The 20,000-nt window shown below is 41.6% G+C and overlaps 1 protein-coding gene across 1 annotated transcript in view; it reads right to left on the bottom strand.

Annotated features, from left to right (window-relative positions):
* The window catches only part of LOC311044933 (receptor-type tyrosine-protein phosphatase N2-like), a gene marked incomplete at both ends in the record, with an annotated part of 238,223 nt that overhangs the window by 57,678 nt on the left and 160,545 nt on the right, over positions 1-20,000 (bottom strand). Inside the window, 2 exons of the mRNA XM_084056743.1 lie at positions 4,042-4,263; positions 14,921-15,133. Coding sequence (XP_083912869.1) covers positions 4,042-4,263; positions 14,921-15,133 — 435 coding nt within the window. The remainder of the gene's footprint in view (positions 1-4,041; positions 4,264-14,920; positions 15,134-20,000) is intronic.

The raw sequence follows: 20,000 nt of genomic DNA, 5'->3' as shown, positions 1-20,000 counted from the left end.
AGCAGATCCACGAGCTGAAAACGCTACGAGTGCCACGCTATGAGCTTGTAGATCTGCTTTTTTTTTCAATCATACAAAAACATTTATAACAGATTCTACAATGTCTTCTAAATCCTAACAGTTTTAAAACTTATGTTTCTATATCAGTCAGAATTTGAGTTAGGGACCAGTCGAAATTTACAGAAGGGGGTCCCTGGAGGAAAATAGGGGAGGGTCATGCCTCTCTAATTTTAGTCCAAGGGAGGGTCAGCTAATTTTACTTTAAATCCAAGGGAGGGTCATGCAATTTTGAATTGATGAAATAGTCTGTTTGTACAGTATATACCTTTTTAGTACAGCAGAACAGTGGTCAACAATGACCCCTCTCTATATTTCAAAGGATACAAAGGATTCAAATCAAGTAACACCTTGGTCTACTCTATTTAGAATCAATGGCGGTCGTTAACATGCCATCAACGCACAGCGAGTGTGAACTACCCAGTCAAATTCTTTTTTTCTTTAAATAATAGAAAAATATACATATTTGTGCCTAATTCATTCAGATGTTCGTAAATAGTGCCTAAATAAAGTGACTAAAGGGGTGCGTATTTTCGATAAGCACAAACGGACGTGCGTCGGTGCGTGCCAACCGGTGTGTAAATCTCTTATATGTGTGTATCGCCTCATTTTTGTGTGACAGTCAGAGGTGTGTTCACGTGGAGAATCATTTGCATTGCTCCATATGTCCCATTTAATAAAAGGCAACCGGAAACTGACGGAATACATCAACACTCTTCAAAAGGGACAGATCTACAAGCTGACAAAGCTTTTAAAAAAAAAAGTATTGGCATCAAAAAATACTTAAGTACTAGAGGTGTAACGATATAGTAACTGCATCGAAGAATCGTTTTGAATCTTCAACGATCTACTATATCGATATGCAAACAGCAAAATATCATATCGCTTGACTTCGTATCGTATCGAATCGTTTTGCAATGCAAATAATCGTATCGAATCGTTTTGCAATGCAAATAATCAATTTTATCAATACTACATTAAGTACTTTTAAGAAGAAAAAAGAGAAAGAGTGCTATATATCCAGTATCCAGGTATTTATTTTTCACACAGATTTTTTGGGTAAATAAATAGTTACTATATCGATTTTAAATCATTGAATCGAATCGTATGGTTCTAAATTAACCAGTCCTGTATCGTTTATGTATCGTGTCGACTAAATCACTGAATCGAAACGTATCGTTTCGTTCTTAATTAAGCTGTATCGTTCATGTATCGTATCGACAACTAAGTATCGTGATACGTATCGAATTGTTGTTAAAACGTATCGTTGCACCCCTATTAAGTACTAAAAGTAAAAGTAGCCTTGCGCTGATCTACAAATTGAAGATCAGCGCAAGCGAGTCCCTCACACGATTAAACGTTTATAAAGTAAATAGCCGACTCTCACGTGTAATGAAGAGAATAAGAATTTTGCTTACAGTTTAACCTCACGACCAAAGGCTAATAAAACTTGGAATAGATATTATATTGTTACGGGGAAAAAGAGATGCAACATAAAGTGGGAGTGAAACCCGTTTTTATTTAGAACCTAATATATATTTACATGAACTTAAATAGACTTTAACGCGCGTGTGTGCGGGCAGGGGTGATGGCCTCCATAAGAAGAATTTACATGTAATTACAATTACATGTAAAAACGTCAGAGGCTTGACATGTTTGACATTTCAAATCTGTTTCAATATGCAAATAACTCGACCTGTATTGTTAGAAGGGTGCATTCCAAATCATTTAAGGAGTGCTGCATACATCCCTAGGTATGTGCAGAAACCGGTTTATAGTTTCATGGTACAGAAAGTACATGACGTGAATATGCGTGCAAAATGCACATGCAACGGCCACGTGAATGGCAATGATTTAATTTAAGTACGTGTCGTAAAGCACGTTAAGTTACATTTCTTTAGTAAGACTTTCAGAGGTCCTCTCTCTCTCTCTCTCTCTCTCTCTCTCTCTCTCTCTCTCTCTCTCTCTCTCTCTCTCTCTCTCTCTCTCTCTCTCTCTCTCTCTCTCTCTCTCTCTCTCTCTCTCTCTCTCTCTCTCTCTCTCTCTCTCTCTCTCTCTCTCTCTCTCTCCATTCCAGGAGATAATAAAAAACACCTTTCTATCTACTCAGATAACACCCAATACAAATTCATTAATATTAATATATAATAGTTTTGTTTTAAATGTTCGAGCCTTGACGACCATGCAGTCTTATGCAAACGTTAAAATGTAATTTAGATAGCATTTTATTTAGACAGATGCCAGGTAATTGTTGACCTGGCATCCTAAGTGTGTGTATAGTTTCAATGTACATAATTTATTTATTTTTTGATATTATAATGTTTAGACTGATGATAGGTTTATCTATGATCCTAGATTACTGAGTTCATCTTGCTTACTGTAAATCACATCTGCTAAATGCCAAAATTGTGAATTGTAATTTAGCTTTTGTAATTTACACGGTGCCCTGGTTATTTGTGTTTGTGAAATAGCCTTGTTTATTAATAAATAATAGGCTATGGGGGGGGGGGGGGGGCACCAGGTAAAATGCTGCCTATAGGCATCAAATTCCTCAGGGCCAGCTCTGACCACTGTTTACCAAATACTCAACTTTCTTCAATCTGAACAGGATTCAATGGGTTTCCCACATCTAAGTTGAGAACACTATCCATTCTGCTACCACTACTACACTGTGCATTTAGCAAGACTGACTACAGTAATGTTCTAATCAATGTGGAAAGCAAAACATCGGACAGGGATCATGGGGAGGGTTAGGGGTGTCAAGATACACTCATTTCACGATACAATACACGATGTTGGGCATATGATATCAATATGATACATTATTAATGTTCTTTTCTCATGTATCATCAACATTGGCCATCATCTTTAGTTTAAACTAACTTTATAAAGCACTTTAAAAAACAATTACAAAGTGCTTTGTACACACAAATAAATACATTTACACACAACACCTCCTCTCTGCAGTGCTTTAAACTGAAAGTGACTGGAGTCTGTTTCTCCAAAATACCTTGACTATGATGGAAGACATGATTAATAATTACTGTGATTATGATAAGCTTTACATTTCATATCATACTCCTATAACTTTCATCGGCAAAAAAAAAGGAAAGTGTTTTAATAACAAAAGAAATATTACGATACAGTGACATTGTGAAAAAAATGTGACAATAGGTATTGACCTATCGTCACATTTTGAAACCACGATAGGCTATATCGTGGGACGATATATCGTGACACTCCTAGGCGGGGAGGGTTCATCTTTTTTTTTTAATCACTTGGGGAGGGTCATTGATTTTTTTTTTAGTCAAAAGGAGGGTCATGCCATTTTAGATCAGGGCACATACATTTTCTCCAGGGGTACCCTTCTTTAAAGATCGACCTGTCCCTTACAAATGATTTTTCCAAAATACAAGCTCATAGCATGGCACTCGGTCACTATTTTCTTCGAAAGCTTTCCCCACAATAACAGAAAACACTAGTAGATCCCCGTCAAGCATATGGGGTTTAAGTGTTTAAATTTAAACTGTTTGCTTCACGTCTTGGACTCTCTTCAACTGAAGGTCGTATCAATACATTTTCTTCACGTCGATTCCTTGGATCATGGTGAGTTTTGAAAAAGGTTTTGGGAAAAAAATTATTGAAAATTCTCATTGAGTCTATCATTTGATTTGGCCAGTGGGGATATGTTTTATCCTCGCTTCTGGTCCGACTGAATGAAATACGTACATTTCGTTTTGGGAAATGTAGAATGACTGATATGTTTGATATTTATGTTTGATACATATGGCAATTAAACAATTTAATTAAACATGTATTTTAACTACATTGCTATTCGGCAAATGTTTCTCCCGAATAGGGATTCTAAGGTTCAATTGGTTAATATAAAAATAAAATTAAAAAAAACTTGGCGGACCCCAATGCAGTAACTCTGAGGACCCTAGTAGGGGGTCCCGGACCCCCTGGTGAAGACCCATCTCTTACCAGTATCATGTGACCGGTGGAGATGTCCATGTTGGAGTGGGTGGGCTCCTCGCTGTACCAGGAGGAGGTGGAGCTTCGGGCCGAGGGGCTGACGGCGGCGGGACCCCCGCCGTCGCTGAACTGCGACGAGACGCTGTTGATGCGGGAGGAGAGGGGCTCCGAGGGGCGCTCTGCGGAGGAGGAGGAGGGGGGCTTGACGGCCATGCGCTGACGACACAACTCCTACAGAGAGACAGGAAGAGCACGCTTAGAGCAGACATTTGCAGTGGTGGAAAAAGTACTCAAATTCTTTTTACTTAAGTAAAAGTATCAACGCTGCGATGTAGTGATACTCTGTTACAAGTACAAGTCCGGAATTCAACATTTTTCTTAAGTAAAAGTACAAAAGCATTGGTATCGAAATACTTAAAGGACCAAAAGTAGAAAGTAGTCGTTATGCAGAATATCCCATTTCACACGTTTTCAAATGTATGAAAAATCTTTTGAAAATAGCAGATCTACAAGCTCACAATGTGTCGCGACGCATTGTGAGCTTGTAGATTGGCTATTTTCAAATGGAAATGTATACAGTACATAGGGCTGAAGTGGTTAATGTAGCTTTTGTAATCAAAATCTACAAAGTAACTAAAGTTTTCAAATAATTGTAGTGGAGTAAAAGTATAATATTTGCCTCTGAGATGTAGTGGAGTAGAAGTAAAAGTATTGAAAATTAGAAATACTCCAGTAAAATAAAAAATACCTCAAAACTGTACTTAAGTACGGTACTTAAGTAAATGCACTTAGTTACTTTACACCACTGAACATTTGTCATGTCAAAGGACCCCCCAAATTAATATTGTTGCTGTCGGGCAGAAAACTCTTATCTCCATATTCTAACGCTTGGTGTTTTATGCCCTACTTACAAACCAAAATATCAAAAGTAGCAGATCTACAAACTCAAAACGCGGGGATCTGCAAGCTTGTAGATCTGCTTTTGTAGATACTTTTGCTACTTTTGAATTTGAATCCTCAAAAGTAACCGTTTTGGGGTTTCTACCTCGACAGAGACGATATGTACTTGGCCACGGACCCCCATCTCAAGAGATTTTGTGCCAGGGACCCCTATAAGAGAAGATCTGTGTTCTCAATTGTCAGGTTAGCTACTATAAGGTCAAATCGGGGGTGGCACCCACTGCTCCTAAATGGCAACATGGGTTAAAGGGACAGTTCACCCCCAAAATGACTTTTTTTCTATCGATTAGTCACCCCATGGAGACTTGAATTCATGGATATTGTTTTGTTTTTGTCGCATTCCTAATTAGCCAATAATTTGACGACTGGCAGCAGTTCCAGTAGGAGTTCCAGTAGGAGTCTCCTTTGTGTCTCCTACAGGAACCACTGCCTACCGGTTCGCTGGTCATCCAATTAATCTCCATTGAGTGACTAATCTGAAGGATGGGTGAACTATCCCTTTAAAAGCAGTTAGTGACACATCTGTGCTAATGTACAGTGACAAAAAAATAGCTAAAAGCATTATTATCATTAATACATTATGTAAAAGGATGACTTAAACAGAAAACCACGTGCATGCAAAAAAGAAACGTCATCTCAACTCATCATCCGTCTGAGTCACCTCTCCTCCTGCAACCCTTGAGCAAGGCTGCTGAGGTTATGTGTTATGCAGGAACATGCAAACGCATGACGATGTTGACACAGAGCTTTACTCCCATTTAGCACTGGATAAACAGAGAGTGACTACATACACGCACTCATGCACGCACGCACACACATACAAGCAAAAGTCCTGTATTAAAAATGTTACTTGAGTAATTGTACCAAAGAATCAGCTTAAAAATATATACGTACAGTACCAACGTTACTTGATTAGTACATTGATTAAAAGTACATGTCAATTAAAATATACGTACTGTACAGTAGGCTACCAAACATAAAAGTACTCATTATGCATAATGGGCCATTTCATATTCATATTGGATCGTAATGAGTACAGCATTAATGTGTTCATCACTTTAATATCGCAGCCGGTAAAGGTGGGGCTGATTTTAATTACTTTATGTGCTGCTGGGTAGATTAACCATCATCATTTATCACTTAATGTATGTTTCATTTCCATAATCTAAATCTGCAAAGTAACTAGTAACTAAAGCTGTCAAATAATTCTAGTGAATTAAAAAAGGTACAATGTTTCCCCTGGGATGTATTGAAATAGAAGTATAACGCATTGAAAACTGGAAATAATCAAGTAAAGAAAAAGTAGTGGGTAAATTCACTTTAAAACACTATACTGTACCTACAACACTACCACATGCTGGGTAAACATCAGTGAAAGCTTTGACTATCACCTCAAAGGCATTAACTCGTTCAATCTGGGAAATACTTAAGTAAAGTACAAACACCTCAAAATTGTACTTAAGTACAGTACTTAAGTAAATGTACTTAGTTACTTTCCACCACTGCCATGTACCGGTTTGACTACTTAAAAAAAAAAAAAAGTAAGTGATGCCCACGGACACAACACCAGAGGGAGCTCCACTGATCTCATTCCCCCCAGATGCCACCAAAATGTGGAATGCCCTGCCACCAGCCATCAGTGTGACTCCCTCCCCTCCTTCAAAACCACCATAAAAGAGCACCAGACGACTAGACTTAGCTTGCCCAAATTAATGACCCCTCACAGTTTTTCTGTAAATATACTTTTACTGCTCCTAGTGTTGATGATCTCTTGTATAGTACTAGAGGTTCGGGCCGCTACGCGGCCCTCCCATCTTGTAGCCTGGCCCGCACACAGGATACAGAGACAGTAGAGCGTGTAGACGTTCATTGCAACACCGGTGCTTGTTTCTCGCACATGATTTGGCAACAGGCAAATCGAAAGTGAAACCCAACTGCAACATGCAAACCGAAAGCGAATCCTAACTTTTTGGAGACCCAGACAGACACACAGACACACAGACACAGAGCCACACTTGCCAATTGTATATATAGATATATAGATTGTATGTCTTTATATGTCTTGATGAATTGAATACACAGGACCACAATGGAAACAAGCCATCAGTGCTTTCTGTGTTATCCTTTTAGCATTATTGTATAACCGTACTGCTGTACTTTTTGCAAACTGTTAATAAAGTATTCAACGAATCAATCAATGAACCAATCAATGAATCAATGAATCAATGAATCAATGAATCAATCAATGAATCAATCAATCAATGAATTCATCAATCAATGCCAGTACAGCTATTGAACTATGCTGACAAACTCATTTCAATTCAACAGCGTCGACAACTTGTGAGCTTGTAGATCGGCTATTTTCGGGCAATGACAAACGTAGTACACAAATATAAATCAGGCTCTGATGTACAACCTCGCCTCTGTCCTCAAGGACAGCGACTGTATCTGTATCTGGGCAGGTCATCTGTGTACGTTAAAACGCTACAGATTAGCTGTACAGTGAGGGTGATTGACGGTGGAGTTAATTTGAGCAGTCCTACATTAGTCTGCGCGCCTGTGATGTGATTAATATTACCGCAGGTTGCCACGGAGACAGTGATGTATGGTGCTCTTGGCTCTCAGCCTCGGTATACCGAAGCATCAGGGAGTCAAACACAGCCCTGAGGCACAGTGGTGGACACAGGACTCAACTCAGTATGTACAGTATGTACGGTCTATACTCCTTCCGGCCCTCCAAACCTTTCTCCGGTAAGGGAGGTGCACCCGAGCCCCTAAAACCGAGATGTTGCATTGAATTGCATTGGACATGCTGGCCGTTCATAGGTACTGCAGCTTATTACGGCACGGGGCACGACACATGAACGAGGGAAAACGGTTTCACCAATGGGCCCGGCTCACAAGCTTGCGCATGGGGTTGCGCATGGAGGTGACGGAAAAGTGCGAGTGTACACATGGTTGCAATTGTAAAGCCTCAGACCCAAATACGTGTCCACTTCGGACTGCTGGTGGTCCCCGAACCCCCTTGCGTTCTAACAAGCCCGCAGGGCGAACTCCGCAGCAAATCTTTTACGATGTAATTAAAAACGCGCCGCAAAACGGCCTCCCCCGAGAGCCAATTAGAGCGCGAGGAGGAGAAGGCGAGAAATTGGAAGGAATCATAGAATCATATAAAGGTGGGATGACTTTAGCTAGTGAAGCAACACATTTAATCCTCCTGTTGCCCTGAAGACAAGATGTCTTCATTCTGCGCCTATTGATTTTGGGACGAAGAAAAACTGTCACACGTGTGGTAGATGCCGGAAGAAGTACTCACACGGATTTCACAACCTGGCGGAGGGATATAATAACCAAGCATAGACCCCCCCCCCCAAAAAAAAGCACACAAAAGTACACCCCCCGGACATGACACTAGTATGTCGCAGGGACTTACCCCCCAATCCAACCCTTGATGCTGAGTGCCAAGCAGGTAAATGTCCCAATAGAAGCAGCTGGATGCAATAGATATGTATATACATTTTTCTTCACTTTGTGAGGAATGTTTGGTTTTCTGACTTGTTTCCATCCTTGTCTATAATACTTCCCCTTCCCTAAAAACGGCGTTTTACCCCCTTTTCTCACAATTTAGTCGTTAGGCCAATTGATTCCTCCCCGCACACATTTCTGTGTTGTCACTGCTGTTGTATCTTGACTCACCTGCCAATGAGGAGCCCCCACCGGGAGGACGTAGGGCCTTCGTCCTACTCCTCCCGCCCAACACTCCCTGCTGACAGGTGCCACCCCCAGCCCATATAGGAGTACATACAGTGTTGCATATCACCCTCCCGCGGTGGATTCGTACCCACCATCTCTGCGGTGGTGGGCAGGCCGCTTTACCACTGCACCACCATGTTTTAAAGCAATTTTTTTCCATCTGTGCTTCTTGGGGGTCTCTGGAACAACATATTTTGAGATCTGAGTCCAAATATATATCATTTTGGGGGTCCTTGACATGAAAAAGTCAGCGCATGGCAACATACTGTTAGGATTTAGAAAACATGTATTTGGCCACGGACCCCCATCTCAAAATATTTAGTTCCAGGGACCCCCAAAAGCAAAGATTTGAGTTACAAATGTTCACTTTAAAAATACATATATTTTCAACGATTTGCACATTTTTTTCCCAAAAATAGCAGCAATAGATCTACAAGCTCATAGCACGGCACCGAGTGCTTGTAGATCTGCTATTTTTGAATAGCCAAAGAAATCTAAAATGACACAGATGCGTTCCCGGTCTTAATGGGTTAAACACAGAATCCACTTTAAGGGATTATTATTAGTTGTTAAAGCACCACATGGATTGGCACCACACTATATTTCTAACCTCCGCTGCCCTCATTCAACTGCAGGCATCTTATATCCTCCAACCAATTACTTCTGTCTATTCCACAGTCCAGATTACATTTAAAGGGAGACTTGTGCTTTGGCCGCGTCTACCCCAAGGTGTTGAAATCGTCGCTGTCAGATGGAAACCCTGAATGTCCGAAACTGTTCCTTTTCATTATTGTAAAAACGTAAACTAGTGAAAATAGCCGATCTACAAGCTCAGAACGCGTTGCGACACGTTATAAGCTTGAAGATCGACTATGTTCACTACTTTTGTGAGACACTGTTGTATGATGCAGTATAGGGCATTGATTTACGGAAAAAAAAACACACACATATGAAACATAACCATGAGATACAAGGTTTTTGCCTGACAGCAAAATTATGCTTTTTATTAGGCCTTAAAGCGGCATTATGTAACTTTTTTAATGAATAAAATAGGGGTGTTTGTATTTTGTCTCCCTGCTCTTCTACTGAGACATTTAGATCACAGTCAAAGGTCATGTCTCACCCAAACACAGTATCTGACACGAATTTTGACTTGATGGTCAAGATTCAATTTATCCCCTGAGCAAGCAGGCAGGCTCTATTAGCTCAATGGTACACATTTCAGCACTTGTGCAGGAAACCGGGTTCAAATCCGGGGTAGAAGAGGAAAGTTACATAGTGCAGCTTTAACTTCTATCAACACTTTAAAATGCCATCTTAATGCTGAAATGCAAAACTTATTTTAATGGACAAAAGGTTTTTTTTAACTAATCTGCAGTGATGGAAGAAGTAAGAACTAAAAGTATACCACCGTGCATTCTGTTACAAGGAAAAGTCAATTGTATTCAACATTCTAGTTGCAGTTTAGTATTCCACTGGGAATCCCTTGCCACCATTTCCCTGGGACTCTTTGATTGACAAGCTGTGGATGCAGAGAGGAGACAGAGAGACGCAGCAATGTGTGTGTGTGCATGCGTGCGTGCGTGCGTGCACTCCATGTTAACCCATTAAGACCTGGAACTGTGTCATTTTTAGATTTGAGCTAAAAAGCATTATTTTACACTTTGGGCTATTCAAAAATAGCAGATATACAAGCTCATAGCGCGGCACCGAGTGTCGTGCTATGGGCTTGTAGATCTGCTATTTTTGAAAAATCGTTAACATGTGTGCAAATCTTTGAATATATATATTTTTAAAGCGAACATTTTTAACTCAAATCTTTGCCTCTGGGGGTCTCTGGAACGAAATATTTTGATGGGGGTCCGCGGCCTAATACATATCATTTTGGGGGTCCTTGACATGAAAAAGTTTGAGCACCACTAATATAGAAAATTACGTTTTTCAGAAAACTGTTGGGATTTAGGAGACATGTATCTAATGATTGATCAATCAATCGATTGTGTCCTGGCTTGGATCAATATACAATTTATCACAATGGAAAATCATTTCCCAAAGTATTTCTTTTACATATATTTTCAGGAGTCCACTTGCAATAGCCTCACAGCCCACCAGTGGGCCACTGTTATATAAACAAGTGCATCGTTAACGCTACAATATCAATGCCTCGCTTTTTCATGTCACGTCCAAATTACGACCAACGGGCCAACGAACACCCCACCCCCTCTTTACACCTGCAAACCTGTGATGTGACAATAAAAAAGATTCTGATCTGAGTTTTAAAGCAAAAAGTGACATGTTGCATTTACATTTACATGTTGCAGTTACATTCTTCAGGTTCTTGAAAAAGAACACAGGACGTGAGATCTATGTTTATTTCTATTTTTAATCTCAGTTCCTAATTGCCTGCCTTGTGCTCAGGTATTCAAATGCAAGCAATTGTGGGATAGGAGTCTGGCGGGTGATGAGTGAGAACCAAACATCTTTTGTTATGTTTGATCATTAGTCCCACAAACAAAGGTAGAGCAGTTGTTCGTGTTTTAAAGGTGGTGTAAGTGATTTTTGTTGTTGTTGTTCTTATAATAAATGTTAAATAGCTATATATTATGATGGTAATCATTGCTATAGAGAGAACTCATACTGGATACAGGATAAACAAGTGAAATGTAAAGTGATGAGAAAAACAAAATAATAAGCTGATAATTGTGGTGGTGGGGGGGGGGGGGTTGGTTCTCTCTCCTGATTGGATGAAATTGGCAACCTACGTTTTTTTGATTGATTGAATCTGTTATTAGGTAAAAATGTAAAACAGCACAGTTACATTTAAAATACTTTGTTTAAAAGGGCTGTTCAAAAAAGTCCTTGCGGTCTTGTTTCCATTGAGGTCCTTGGTGAAAATGTGAAAACACGTACAGTACATATTGACCCTAATATCAGAGCTATTGTAATGTAGTTTGAGCAAATCCACTGTTATTCATTTGTAAAGTATTAACAAAATATATCCATTTAAGGGGCCAATAATATTTGTATTATTAGCGTAATAGGCAAACACATCATTCAGAGAAAATAGGCAAACACACAGGCCACAACAGGCAAATATTCGGAACCACAACACTTGTAGTTGTAGATTGTTTTTTTTCTCTCTTTGACGTAAAACAAGGTGTATAGGGCTTAAGTGGTTAATATGAATGCCCTTTATGGCATTTACTGACTAAACTTCTAAAAGGAAAAAACGGTAAGGCAGAATGTAACATAACAAGATTCACACATTATTAAATATAAACAGCATCAGCCTGGCAGACCATAAAATGAAAGCTATAACTGGGGTCCCTGAATCAATGTTCACAAGACCACTCTCTTTAGCATGGAAAAGGTCAGAGAGAGAGAGAGAGAGAGAGAGAGAGAGAGAGAGAGAGAGAGAGAGAGAGAGAGAGAGAGAGAGAGAGAGAGAGAGAGAGAGAGAGAGAGAGAGAGAGAGAAAGCTCAATCTAATTCCTTGCTTAAAAAGCCATTTCATATTGGATTGTGGAAATTAAATTTCACAGGCCTCTATTCCAGCTGAAGGATAATTACAGCAAACAGGAGGGGAGGGGTAATAGCTTTGGGTGGTAATACGGAATATGTGAGGGACTGGCTGCAATTAACAAACACACAGGCAAAATAAGCACATCAACCCTGTAATGGTCCTAAAAATATCTGAATAATAATAATAAATAAAATACAAATACAAAATAATAATAACAATAATAATAACTAGAAAAGGGCGCTCCTCAGAGCGTAGGTCTGCACCAGGCCTGGTTGCCTACCCAGGGCCTGCAACTTTGGACTAGTAAATCTGTACGGTAAAGTATGTTAACAAATTGACTGCCACTGACGTAGATCTATGTCATCTCAAATCCAATGCTTGACTAACCATGGATGTAAATCTACGTCATCATTTTTATCTGTGATTACGTTAGAGCAGGGGTAGGCAACTGAGATAAGCCTAGGGCCAATATCACTCCCAGACATTCCATCGCGGGCCGGGCCTCCCCGCGCTTTGCGCGCGGGCGCAAAATTTTTCGGGTCTAATTCGGGTCTAACTCGGTCTAATTCGGGTCTAATTTGGGTCTAATTCGGTTCTGTTTGACCAATATAAATCAACATTTTTTCCGGTTTAAATATCAGCACAGGCGATTTTTCTGGTGATTTTTTTTTCTTCTCCATTTTCCTCTAATCTAGCTATAAAATGTTATAAATCCTTTAAAATGCATCGTGTTTATGAGTGCATGATTTCAAAAGTGGGTTCAAAATCAAAAAATATTTTTCTAAAAAAAAAAATATTTTTCTAAAAAAAAAAAAATCTTTTTTTCAAAAAAAAAAAATTCTCAAAATTATCTCACGGGCCAGATATTATTTCTGGGGGGCCAATTTCGGCCCGCGGGCCGCCTGTTGCCGACCCCTGCGTTAGAGGCTTTGACTTCCAGAGAAGGACAGACCCGGAAATTACGTAATTTAAAAAATTCACCAGTCCACTGCAATGTTATCAGATTTATAAAAATACAGCTCTCCTGATTGGCCAACCCAACCCTTTACGGAATGGCTAAACTAAAACAGATGCACCACGATGGATTCGACCCCACAACCTCTGCATTCGAACCCATAACCTCCGCCTATATGGAGATCAGTTGTCCAGAACCGCTGATCCGACATGTATGGAGATGAAATCTTTGCAATCTTTAGTGACGTAGCCTCCTAAACTACACTGCACTGTTAACTCTTTGACTACCAATGACGAGATTCCCTGTCGTATTTTGCTAAGGTGCAGTCGCCCACTGGCGAGAATTACGAGATTTTTTGTTTTCAGTGGTTTTCCACTAGATGGCGCTGTTCGCTCGCCTAAGAGTCACCGTTTGGCTGTCTGTAAAGCAGAGGAGAAGCGGGTCGGGTGATTGCAAAAAAAAAACAGCCCGTTCTCTTCCTTGTTATTCCATTTGGAAGAATGGCCTTTTCTGTTTCTGTTGCCTTTTGGCGAAAACAGCCTACTTTCAACTGCCCACAACTTTGGAACGGAAAATCGCGGCTCGCTTCTTCTTAGAAAATTATGTTTTATTTCTGGCAGTCAAAGAGTTAATAGACAATATAGTTATTCTATAAATACTTTGCATACAGAGCAAATTGCTGGGCCTAAACAAAAAAAGCAGTCTTCCCCACAGTGAATTCAGCACACACTATCGTTGACATGAATACAGATGTTACTCAGAATTATGAATGTAAGCCTTTTACTACGCAGGAAACTCCTAAATAATGTCTTTGCAATCCATTTTGGGAGAGTCGGCAACGCCCTTTTCGACTGAGAAACGACGCAAAGTCCACAACTAATGAATACTAGTTTTCAACTGGAAGAAAGTGTGGTATAGCTACTTTTACTGTACAAAAAGATTTGTAGGCCTACTTTTTTTTGTCCTTTATTTACCCAGAGAAAGGTACTGAGTGAGCACAGACGCTCATTTTCAGCCACGCCCTGCACACACGCACACACACACACACACACACGCGCGCGCGTGCGCGCGCAAACAAACCTGCGAGCTGACCAGTACAACTACAGTCCTACACTGTTGGCCAACTGGAGTAGTCAGGGGTTCAGTGCTTTGCTCAAGGGCACAACAGCGGTGTTAGGGGGAGGGGTGAATGGTGGCCATTCACTTCCTCAACCCAGGTTTTTTTTTTTCTCATTCAACAGTAAAAGTGTATAAAGGGTATCTGCACATTTCTGAAGTTGCAATTTAATTACTTTTAAGATCTCTTTTTCATATTACGTATGAAAGAGGCAAACATTGTGAAAATAGCCACAATGGCTTGCACTGCGAGCCGTTGTGAGCTTGTAGTTCAAATATTTTCACAATATATATCTGTGGAACTGAGCCAAACTAAATGCAATGCCTAAAATTCCAAGTGGCTGTCAGGGTGGGGGGTCCCCAGTTCAAATATGATTATTTTGGGTGGTCCCCAGTTCAAATATGATTATTTTGGGTGGTCCCCAGCTCAAATATGATTATTTTGGGTGGTCCCCAGCTCAAATATGATTATTTTGGGGGTTCGCGGCATAAAATGTTGTGGGAACCCTTGCTTTAGGCTACCGTTGGCCCTACTTCTTCCAACACTGAAGTGACACCAGCGGACAGTTGGGTCCTCCTACCTGATAGGTGGCGGTAGCATCGCTGCCCGTCTCTGTGCCCAGGTTGGTGAGCTTCTCTTTGATCTTGTGGTGGGAGCGGTGCCGCAGGCAGTAGACCACCGTGGAGGCCAGCAGCACGCCGAGGATGCACAGGATGGACACCACCGTCAGGACCAGGAACTTGGTGGATTCCGCCTGGCTGTACTTGGTCGGAATCTGGTTGATTTGGCTCCCCTGGTGGCGGACAGGAGGATCAACGGTTAGAAACAGGGGAGCAAAATGAAATTGAAGAACATGAGGTGAAAACTAAAATCGGGTCACTGCAATTGGTCAGGGCACCTGTATGCTTTTTTTTTTTTTGCAGAGCCAGCCACTTCTACAAGTGGCTTTTTGTGTGTGTGTGTGTGTGTGTGTGTGTGTGTGTGTGTGTGTGTGTGTGTGTGTGTGTGTGTGTGTGTGTGTGTGTGTGTGTGTGCGTCTCCATGAACATGAGAAGAACACCTGCAACTCATTGCAATACAAAGCTGCACCTAATTACACGAGTGTAGTACCAACAGGATGGCACAGCGCGCCACTCACATGCGCCACTTATATGCACGCACACACACACACACACACACACACACACACACACACACACGCGCGCACAGCGCGCACGGCACACACACGCACACACACGCGGCACACACACACACACACACACACACACACACACACACACACAGGGCACACGTGCACTCACGCAAGACCCGTCTCAGCCGAACACAAGCAGAGTCCTCACCAGATTTCACTTTCTGAATCACTGAACGATAGTGAAGGGGGGGTTCTATTCTGTGAAACATCACAGAATAGAAACAGATAAAAACTAGAAAATGTGCTCCTCGGAGCACAAGTCTCCGCCAGCAGAACCGTGCTATCAACTGTCATCAACTGTGATATCAGTTTGTACTGGAATGTACTGTTCTTGATTAATCCTGTCTAAGCTATTTATATTACGTATTGTGATGACACCAGTGTGTCTACATAATGTATTGCTCCGCCATTTCTCAGCCATTTCGTGATAATTCGTGTCTTACCTCACTTTGAAAGAGACACAGACTCTTTCAAAGTGACACATCTATTTATAGGCCGCTATACGTCATGCGTCTCACTAGCCAATCAGAGCACACTCTTTCAACGTATTGTCACGTGTCACGTGAGGCTTGACCAATGTTAGCTTGGCCGAGGGGGGGGGGGGGGACGGAAAGTGAAAACATAGTCTCCTGGCGGAGACAATAAAAACAGATGTATAGCGTATACTATACTGTATGTACATGATGTTTAGAACTTTAGCATCGTGTACATAAACGTGCTGCCATGAGACGAGGTTTGAAGGTACACTGTAGCAGCAGGTGCAGTGTTCAGCTGCAGTTCTCTAAACCAGTGTAACAGGTATGGAACATACTGTAGGTCTTTGTGCAACAAGGAAAGGTCAAATCTACATAGGTACGTACCCCCCTTCTAAAGTAAGCCTTGCCGAGCCATTGTGACCCATAGGTCAGGAGCATATCTCCTGTTTCTGTAGCGTGAGGCAGCTTGAAGTGCATCCCCCAGCCATGATGTACAAGTACTGTACAACCCCTGGACAAGACGTTAGTATGTCGCATGGACTTACTCCGTAATGCTGAGTGGCGTTGGACTCATTTTTTTAGTCTTTGGTACGACCCGGCCGGGGAATCAAACTCCCGGCCTCCCAGTCTCAGGGCGGACACCCCCTTCTGGTGTATACATTTTTTTTTTGTCCAGGGGGATGCGTTTCATCCATTCACATCATGCTGACGGTCAACACCGTCACATAAACCCAACAAAACCCATCGCTGCCGTCATCAGCATCAGTCTTAAATCTCCACTGCCGTGAAAATAAAACCGTTTAACAGGCACACAAGCCCGTTCCGTACTTAACTTGTGCGTAACAGCTAATCCAACATCTAAATGTATCTGTTTACAGAGATACGAATATGTTTGGCTTCCACATCACTAGATTAGTACATTAGAAGATATGAATCGCATGGTCTTATTTTTATATATATATATTTTTTTTTTTCTCTGAACATAAATATGCATGTCACTGCTCGTGCTAAAAGCATAATCACAGGCGCTTGTTCTGCCATCTGTGCCCGCCAGTATTTAGCATGCATAAAGATCCTCATTTAACAAAGCCGCTTCCAGAGGTGGAAGAAGTAGTCCGATTATTATTTTTTTTTTTTTAAAGTAGCCATACCACTATACAAAGTAAAATGTGAGCACAAAAGTATTGGTATTGAAATATACTTACAGTACCAAAAGTAAAAGTACTCATTATGCAGAACGTCCCAATTCACAGATTTGTTTCAAAATGTGTCACGTTTTAGTAGTCGATCTACAAGCTCTACAACGCGTCACATTGCGCCACGTCGTGAGCTTGCAGATCAGCTGTTTTTGAATAAAATAGGGCTTAAGTGGTTAATGTATGTTTTATAATCCTATATTATCCCTAGAGGTTGGGCGGACATCAAAAACGTAACATGCGGACCTGCGAGGCGCACCGTTGCTCCACACCAAAGCGTGAGCTCGTAGATCTGCTATTTTCAAATATATTTGACGAATTTTGAAAAATGTCAGTAGTTTACTTTGGTACTCTAGGTATATTTTGATGCCAATACCTTTGTACTTTTACACAAGTAGAATTTAGAAACACAGGCCTTTTAAATGTATATCTACATTGTGTAATAGCTACGTTTACTTAAGTACAATAAAAATCAGGGTACCTCTTCCACCACACCTCTATTAAATCCGGGGGAAGTTAATTTTCAGCACGCTATTTATTACAAGCGGCGCGCACACTGCCACCGAGTTCATTTCAGAGCCCAGCGAGCTCGAGATAATGGCTCTGTAGCATCTTTCTTTCTTTATTTTTAACGTGACCACCGGCGGTTGACAATAGGCCCCATAATTCCCCATTATTACACACTCCATAATGATCCTGACAACAATGCAAAGCCGGGCAACGTCGGGAGGGGGAGGAAAATAGGCTCTAAATTGCGGTCGCACCCCGACACACAAGCCTCCTACGATTCCCCCCACCGCAAAGAATTATCAAAGGAAATCAATGGCAAAATAAATAAATAAATGGAGTCTGAAGATGGCAATAATTAAGTAGGTGGTGTTTTTTTTGTGTGGCATTTTTGCAGCACTAGAGAAAAAAGACCACATTTCTCCGGGTGCAGCATTATATAAACGCCTGGCAGAGCTACTGATTATGTGCTGTTGTAATATTCATTTTAACTCGTATGACCCTGATTTCAAAGCCTGCTCGTACTATCTAGAAACATCCGCAAGGGATCCAAGCTTCAAGGCAGGACCCACGCGTCTCGTCTGTCTCCAGAATCATGCCTGATTTTGATTTATACATAGTTGTGCGCCGGTGTCGGTTACATCTCCACACTCTCAGAGTTAAAGACCTGTAAAGGTCCATTTGGTTCCTAACGATCATTTATTTTGCCGAGGACTGACCAAAACCCCCTCAAGGACCCCTGGGGGTCCCCGGACCCCACTTTGAGAACCACTGCTCTACAGGACATTCTACTGTGCTGCCACCATAATCTGCTGGTCTGGAATGTTTGTATGGTTTCACACCCACCTATCTCATTCACCTCCTAACTCATTTATTCATTCACCTCCTAATCCATTCATATTGCTGCATAGCAGAAGTGGATATTGAAATTAAGGATATTTTTACATTTGTTTTCGAGAACAACATAAACCAAAAACAACAACAACAGTTGACAGACTCTATGTAGCATTCAGAGATTGTGGAACCTCCATCCGGCCCAGCAGGAAATAAACCTCCACCCAACAGGAAGTACACCTCCACCCAACAGGAAGTAAACCTCCACCCAACAGGAAGTACACCTCCACCTAAAGGGGGCTACATGCTACCATCCACAGACCGAACCTTGTTCTTATGGGTTAGGTGATAACTAAAAAAATTACATCAATCTGGAAAAAAAAGCAGGCTCTAGGTGGCGCTGTGGCAGAAAACGGTGGCACGTCGCTGTCAGACATAGGATAGGCTCCTGTCCTCTAAATTACTTTCTGTTTAAAAGAGACCGAGGTGCTCTTATTTTTATATGGGGGGGGGGGTGCCAGGAAAAATATTGCCTAGGGCGCCAAATTGCCTAGCACCGGCCCTGGATGTCGCTACAGACCAGGCTATCCTGTCAGCAGTACACCAATCTGGGAACCCATCGCCAAATGAAAAGGAAAAACAGCGCCCTCTGCTGTTTTTGACAATTTCAGTTGGCTCTGGGAGGAAGTTGACGTAGCACCCGTGCGCAAGGAAACCGGGGTTTTGGTCTGCCTTCAGCGCATCACTTCCGGTGGTGCAACTATGTTTTCATTCCCACTAACAATATTTCTACACGTAACACTAACACCACTTCTCCCAGAGAACATGAATCGTTTTGTTTATAAGCCCACTTGTTTCTATGATGTAAGAGTAAGGCGGCCTGCTTCCTGATCTGAAGGCACGCCCACTTGTAGGCCAGTGCGTACGCGATATGACGAACCCCCCCGACAGATTCAAACGCAGAGCAGAATCTGTTCTTGAGAGATTAGCAGTACACAAACACAATAAATTGCAAAACATACCTCCATGACAAATGTCCAAGTGTCCGGTATCCAGGTATTAAAATATCCATGCTAGATGTACACAAACTTGCTCCAGCGCTCAGGTCAGAGCAAGCTACACAACTGTGATTAATTCCATCAGATTACTGAGTGGGGCTCGGGGGGGGGGGGGGGGGGGGGATCACCTCTCAGTTCAGTTGGCAGTAGGCTAAATGAGTATGAAAGGTGTCTTATCAAAAAGGTTCTGATGTCGGATGGATTATTTCGTAGCATGTAGCCCCCTTAACAGGAAGTACAGCTCCACCCAACAGGAAGTGCACCTCCACCCAACAGGAAGTATAACTCAACTTCACACGCTGTGTCGGTACCAGACCCTTAGAGAGAGAGTTCCGTCACGCTTTGATCTCGCCGCAAAGTGGGCTGCTATGGGCTGTAGTTCCAAACGTTGGAACTT

This window comes from Gymnoscopelus microlampas (genome assembly GCF_963454915.1).
Source record: "Gymnoscopelus microlampas genome assembly, chromosome: 5".
In the NCBI taxonomy this organism is placed as follows: Eukaryota; Metazoa; Chordata; class Actinopteri; order Myctophiformes; family Myctophidae; genus Gymnoscopelus; species Gymnoscopelus microlampas.
The sequence above is the reverse complement of the archived record's forward strand: the minus strand, read 5'-3'. Positions and strand labels throughout refer to the sequence as shown.